Source organism: Callithrix jacchus, chromosome 2 (genome assembly GCF_049354715.1).
Source record: "Callithrix jacchus isolate 240 chromosome 2, calJac240_pri, whole genome shotgun sequence".
Classification (NCBI taxonomy): domain Eukaryota; kingdom Metazoa; phylum Chordata; class Mammalia; order Primates; family Cebidae; genus Callithrix; species Callithrix jacchus.
In genome coordinates, this window is record NC_133503.1 from 19,920,822 (window position 1) to 19,927,557 (window position 6,736).

Sequence of the window (6,736 nt, forward strand, 5' to 3'; positions counted from 1 at the left end):
GAGGCTGGGGTCTCAGGCTGTAATGTGGTCACCATCACAGAAGCCACTGTGAAGTCACTGCCAGGCTATGGGGCAGAAAAAATTCAAACAGGAGATTTTATTTATTTAGGGGTTGTATGATTTCCTTTATTATTTAAACTGCAGTAAAGAAAGCTGGGATGGGCTCTCTAGGGATACTTCCCAGATCCCTGGGAGTTGTAGCCCTGGCTCCTATTTAAATGGATTTGGTTTCAAAGATGGTCATCTCCATCATCTTGGATGTCACAGTGCCACTGATCACCTCCAGCTCCTGGGCTTTCTCCACTTTGGCCTCTATGTTTTGCTTCTCCGCCATCTTAGCCACGATGTCTACCTCTCTGTCGTGTGATGTGACCCTTGTTTTTGAACCAGCAGTAGCCCTGAGGCTCCTTAAAAAAGACATGATTTTACTGGGTTTCTTACTTAAAGCTCCTGTACTAGATGTGGATCGGTTCTTCCCCAGTTTGTGAGTTGTTCTCGACTCCTTTTTGGTGGAACTGTGGCTGGAGCTCTTGCGAGAGGAGCCACGTCCCTTGCCCCTTACCTTGCTGCGCCCTTGTTCTTTTTTGTCATCTCTCGTGTTTTTATGGCCGGATATAGACCGGTGGGAGGATGCTTTCTGGGTCTCGTCTCCTGCTGTCCTGCGGTGACTTTCACCTGCCTTGCGGTGATGGGAACTTTTCCTACTGGGACGTTTGTCCTTCTTTTTTCTTCTTTCCTTTTTTTCATTCCAGGCTTCAGCACTGGGCTGGGAAAGCTTCTGGCTTCCATTCCGTTCACTCATGTAGCCTTCGCTTTGCAAGGTGGACACGAGGGGTCCCAATGCTGGTCCTTGAGTTCTTTCTGCCACACACTTGCCTGTCGTCATACTGCCTGCAAATGCCATACTCAAGCTGCTGTCTTGGGAGAGATGGGCGGCCCCCGCCATCGTGGTGGAAGAAGTACCTGCCAAGGAGGTGCTTGCAACACCCACCAAGGCCAAGTTCATACTATCTGAGGATATGTTGGCAGCACCTGCCATGGACTTGCTGGATTCATTTTCTCCCGGATTTTTGATGGCTGCTCCCGCCAGCGCTGTGGTCACCTGGCCTGGGCCTGCAGGTTTGCTTGCTGCTATGCTCACAGCGCCTGTTGCAGGACTCATTGCTGTGCCTGCTATTGCCACACCTGCTCTGGGGCCTGTTGTTCCTGCCATGCCACCTGCTGTCCTTGCTGCTGCTCCTTCAGCAGCCATTCCATGGGAGGCATGTTGGATTCCTTCTCCCCCAGCATAAGCAGAAGAGGTGACTGCAGATACATCACAAGACTTGTGAAGCCCAGTCTCACTCTGATCCCCTTTTCTGTGGAGCTCTGCAGCCTGTACCAAGGGGAGGAGAAACAGGTGAGATAGAGATGACTGAAAGAGAGTTCAGAACTGTGTGCTGCTCTCTTATCCTGGAGTGGAACAATTCAAGGCTTTATGATTAGAAGAACCTGGATCGAATGTGGTGGCTCATACCTGTAATCTCAACACTTTGGGAGGCTGAGGAGGGCAGATCACTTGAGGCCAGGAGTTTGAGACCAGCCTTGCCAACATAGCAAAACCCCAACTCTACTAAAAATACAAAAAATTAGCCAGACAGAGTGGTGTACACCTGTAATCCCAGCTACTCAGTAGGCTGAGGCAGGAGTATCACTTGAACTCAGAAGGCAGAGGCTGCAGTGAGCCAAGATTGTGCCACTGTACTCCAGCCAGGGCATCAGAGCGAGACACTATCTCAAAAAAAAAAAAAAAAAAAAAAAAAGGAGAAGAAGAAGAACCTCTAAAATCATCAAGTCTAAGTTTTTTTTTTTTTGAGAGGGAGTCTTGCTCTGTCACCTAGGCTGGAATGCAGTGGCGCTATCTCAGCTTACTGCAATCTCTGCCTCCCAGGTTCAAGGAATTTCCCCTGCCTCAGCTTCTCAAGTAGCTGGGACTACAGGTGCCTGCCACCATGTCTGGCTAATTTTTAAATATATTTATTAAAGACGGGGATTTTATCATGTTGGCCAGGCTGGTCTCAAACTTCTGACCTCAGGCGATCCACCCACCTTGGCCTCCCAAAGCGCTGGGATTACAGGCACGAGCCACTGCATCCAGCCTTAGTCTAAGTCTTGCTCTCATTTGTTGCCAGGTTCTACCTACAGCACCCCTTCAATGGTCATTCAGTTTTGGTGGAACAATTCCAGTACCAGAGAAAGTACTGATACAACTCCTCGTATTGGACACTGTATTTTATACACTTATTTTTACATGCTCTGCAGGACAGATTTCCAGAAGTGGGACTGTAGGGTCCAGGGATACACTCACTTTACATTTTGGTGGCTACTAAGATTGTGCATGTGCATACACACAGGCAGGGTATACTGCCTGATGCAGAAGTCAGTGCCTGGTAATCACAGGAGACAGACTGTGACTCAAATGAAAGAAAGACTTCTTCATTGTTAAAAATATTGCACAGCACTTTGGGAGGCTGAGGCAGGTGGATCACGTGAGGTCAGGAGTTCAAGACCAGCCTGGCCAACATGGTGAAACCTCATCTCTACTAAAAAAAAAAAATACAAAAATTAATTGAACACGGTGGCAGGTTCCTGCAATCCCAGCTACCCAGAGGCTGAGGCAGGCGAATCATCTGAACCAGGAGGTTACATTGAGCCAAAATCTCGACATTGCACACCAGCCTGGGAGACAAGAATAAAACTCTGTCTCAAAAAAAATTGCACAAAAAAACTGTACAGTCTCCAATTGCAAACTGGAGACTCAGAAGGGTGGGAGAGGGGTGAGGGATGAGAAATTACTTAGTAGGTGCAATGTATATTATTCAGATGATGGTTACACTCAAAGCCCAGACTTCACCAGTATGCAATATATCCACATTAAAAAAAGAAACTACACTTCACCCCTTAAATTTATACAAATGAAAGGTCCACAACAAGCCGGGCGCAGTGGCTCACGTCTATAATCCCAGAACTTTGGGAGGCTGAGGCGGGTGGATCACGAGGTCCAGAGATCGAGACCATCCTGGCCAACATGGTGAAACCCTGTCTCTACTAAAAATACAAAAATTAGCTGGGCATGGTGGTGCATGCCTGTAGTCCCAGCTACTTGGGAGGCTGAGGTGGGAGAATTGCTTGAACCCAGGAGGCAGAGGTTGTGGTGAGCCAAGATCGCACCATTGCAGTCTAGCCTGGGTAACAAGAGTGAAACTCCGCCTCAAAAAAAAAAAAAAAAAAAAGTTCCACAGCAAATCAAAACACCTGGGTCAGGGTAAAAAGTGTTCAAGAAAAGGCTGACAATCAGCATGCTATAGAAGGGATTTCAATACTGGGTGTGAGACCAGAGTAACTGATACCTAAGGTCTCCGAAATTCAGCCTTATGGGACACTCTGAAGAAGCCCTCCAACCTCCCAGTGTGCTAAGTCCACTAGTAGTGGCTCATTTGGTCCTGAGCCCTTGTAAATGGAATACCTTTTCCAGGTGGACCTCAGAAAGCACCAAAGGCTTTGTAGGACTGGCTCTGAACTACTCCCCCATAAAACCCTGCCCCCTTTTCTCGAGCCTCTAGAGAGGCTTACCAGTAGGTTTTTGTTGTCTTCTGGTGCTGTGTCCCCAGTTAGAAGTGTCGGGGTACTGCTGTAACTATCCACTGGTGGCCTCAAGAGATAGATAAGTTTTTCCCAGTAGCAAAAGAGATCTTCCCGGGTGTCAGAAGATGGACACAGCTGCAGATAAAAGGTACGGCCAGTGGCAAGTTTCAGGCGCAGCTGCTGTTTCTCATGATTGTGGATGGAGATCTTCACAAACTTCAAGGGAATTAGTCTCGTGAGCTCTAGAGTCTTGGGGGGCCTGCGACGTCTCCCCTTGGCAAACCAGTCCTGTGTGGCATGCTCTTCATAGACTTTAGCTGGTCTTGCCAGCAGCATGACATCAGGAAGTGGGAGGATGGGGCTGGTGCAGACGATACCCACTGTCACCATTCGGACACGGTTGTGTACATCAATCACCTCTCCCTTTTTGCTTATCTGAATAAAATCACTCTCGAACATTGGTGCATACTTGAAAATGTCGTACTCTTCTCTCTTGTGCAATTGTTGTTGCAGGTCACCCATGGAGGTTCTGAACACACTCATTGAACGGTAGCTGTGGGCCGTGTAATAAGGTAAACAAGATTCATTGCTCATCGTTCTCTACATTTAAGACAGCTCCACTAGCCACAAATGAGTCCCCAAGAAAGACAGGGAGAGAAGGCAACTACCCATCTCTCTACAGGGCTTCTGCCTAAATCCTCTGGCATCACCACATTTATCCTCTGCTGTCCTTTGTGACCTATACTCATCTCACACCCCTTTGTCCTAGCCTCCATGCAGCTGTCCCCTCGGGTCAGGGTCACCAGCCTCCCCAGCAAAACAAATCACTGCCTCTACAGGGGAGAAGCTGACCCTGCCGGGGTGTAGGTGTGGGTAGGCTGGGTATTCTTTTCAAACAAAATCCTGGGATGCATAATTGATGAAGCTATTCTGCTTTTATCAATATCTAGGTTGTTTCCAGTTTTGCTGTTGTTATGGGTACCCTTTTAAGGATCATCTTCTTGCAAAAATATTTGTGCTTCAGCTGAATTACTTTCTGGGGATAAAATCCTGGTGTGGATGGTGTGCTTGCTAAGGCAGGGGCACTGTCCAGATTGCTGGTCTCTGTGTCCCCAGAGTGTAGGTAGCACAGTGCCAGCTGGCACTCAGAAATAGATGCTGAATGAATGATCCCAAGGGACTTCTGCTCTCCATCAGAACCAGAGACCCATTTGTATGGTGATTTTCAGGATATGGAAGATTTTCTCACCTATTCGCTCATTTGAAGCAGGTTAATTTTTTTTTTTTTTAATGGAGTTTTGTTCTCATCGCCCAGGCTGGAGTGCAGTGGCACAATCTTAGCTCACTGCAAACTCTGCCTCCCAGGTTCAAGTGATTCTCCTGCTTCAGCCTCTCAAGTAGCTGGGATTACAGGCACCTGCCACCAGGCCCAGCCAATTTTTGTATTTTTAGTAGAGATGGGTTTTCGCCATGTTAGCCAGGCTGATCTTAAACTCCAGACCTCAGGTGATTCACCCACCTCATCCTCCCAAAGGGATTACAGGTGTGAGCCACCGTGCCCATCCAGAAGCAGGTTTTTGTTGTTTTTGTTGTTTTGCTTTGAGACAAAATCTTACTGTGTCATCAAGGTTGGAGTGCATTGGCGCAATCTCAGCTTATTGCAACCTCTGCCTCCTGGGTTCAAGCAATTCTCCTGCCTCATTTTCCCGAGTAGCTGGGACTGCAGGTGTGCACCACCACACCCGGCTAGTTTTTGTATTTTTAGTAGAGACGGGGTTTCACCATATTGGCTAGGCTGGTTTTGAACTCCTGACCTCGTCATCCGCCTCCCAAAGTGTTGGGATTACAGGCGTAAGCCACTGCTCCCGGCCAGAAGCAGGTTTATTTTTCAAAACACAATTTCAGCATGAGGAAACTGAGGTTTAGGATTGTCTTGCTTGACGTCAGAGTGCAGAGCTGGATTCTAGGTCAGAGCTTTTTCTCTTCCTCAAGCTGCCCAGCTCACTGATAATCTCATTCTGCTTCAAAGCTGGTGTCGTTGGTAGTTATCAAGGTGTGTGGGGACTTACTGAGAACCACAGGAATTCTTGGAGGTCTTGAATCACTGTAGGATTTCCCACACTGATAGGTCTGCTGCTTCACTCTTGACGCCTATTTGATAAACCACTGACGTTCTGTTTCTTTTTAAAGCTCTTCTGAGAAATTGTGGCAAAGACATCTTTCTGGAGTTTTTTGTTTTGTTTTGTTTTGTCTTGCTTTGCACAAGGTGAAGACTCCAAATTCCCCCTCCCCCAGCTAGAGAACTTCTTCTGAAGTAAACATGCATTCCCCCAAAGTCAATGATTACCAGGTAGAGGTCTTGAAATAAACTTCAACCATGAAATGTTATTTTTTTATATCCCCAGTGCAAACTGCAGTGCCTGACACATTGCAGCTTTGTAGTACATATAAGCTTGCTCATGCCCATTGAGATTTATTCTTCCATTTATTTATTCAACAAAATTTAATGAGCAAGTATTTTGTTTGGGACTAGCTAGAAAGTGGGAATGCAAAGGTAAAGTTTCCTATCTCTGAAAAGCTGAAACATTTTTTACTAAAGATGTTGAATGACTTTTTGAGGAAGAAAAGAGAACAAAGTGGCATATATTCTATTATAAGGGAATAATAACTAAAAGTCAACACAATTATGTTAAAAGGAAGCTGGAGCTATATATAGAGCCATATATTCTTCTCATAAGGTCATTTCTGATGAATAATTAATGAGATAAATTATCATATTATTGATAACTTACTATAAGCCAGGCATGGTGCTACCACTATACAATCTTCTAAAATTTTCAATTCTGGCTGGGTGATTGGCTTACACCTGTAATCTCAGGACTTTGAGAGGCTGAGGCAGGAGGATCACTTGAGGCCACAAGGCTGAGATCAGTCTGGGTAACATAGCAAGACCTTCAGCTCTACAAAAAATAAAAAATATTAGCTACACATGGCAGCATGCCTGTAGTCTCAGCTACTCAGGAGGCTGAGACAGGTGGATGAAGCCCATGAATTCAAGGCAGCCAGTGAGCTATGACTGAGCAGTGGCTCAGTCCACTGCACTCCAGCCTGG

At 46.4% G+C, this 6,736-nt stretch overlaps 1 protein-coding gene across 1 annotated transcript; it reads right to left on the minus strand.

Moving 5' to 3' along the window:
• Positions 1-103: 103 nt before the first annotated feature.
• On the minus strand, positions 104-4,313 carry GARIN3 (golgi associated RAB2 interactor family member 3). Its single transcript, XM_002744093.6, has 2 exons — positions 3,613-4,313; positions 104-1,375 (listed from the first exon to the last, which is right to left on the minus strand). Exons 1-2 carry the CDS (start codon positions 4,216-4,218, stop codon positions 215-217), a joined length of 1,767 nt encoding a protein of 588 aa, XP_002744139.3. The 5' UTR covers positions 4,219-4,313; the 3' UTR covers positions 104-214.
• Between the last annotated feature and the right edge of the window lie 2,423 nt (positions 4,314-6,736).

Excerpts from the sequence above, each read along its gene's own strand:
- GARIN3 (XM_002744093.6), bottom strand. The coding sequence starts at position 4,218 with ATGAGCAATGAATCTTGTTTACCTTATTACACGGCCCACAGCTACCGT. Across the intron at positions 1,376-3,612 it reads AAGACAACAAAAACCTACTG|GCTGCAGAGCTCCACAGAAA; the intron begins GTAAGCCTCTCT and ends CCCTTGGTACAG.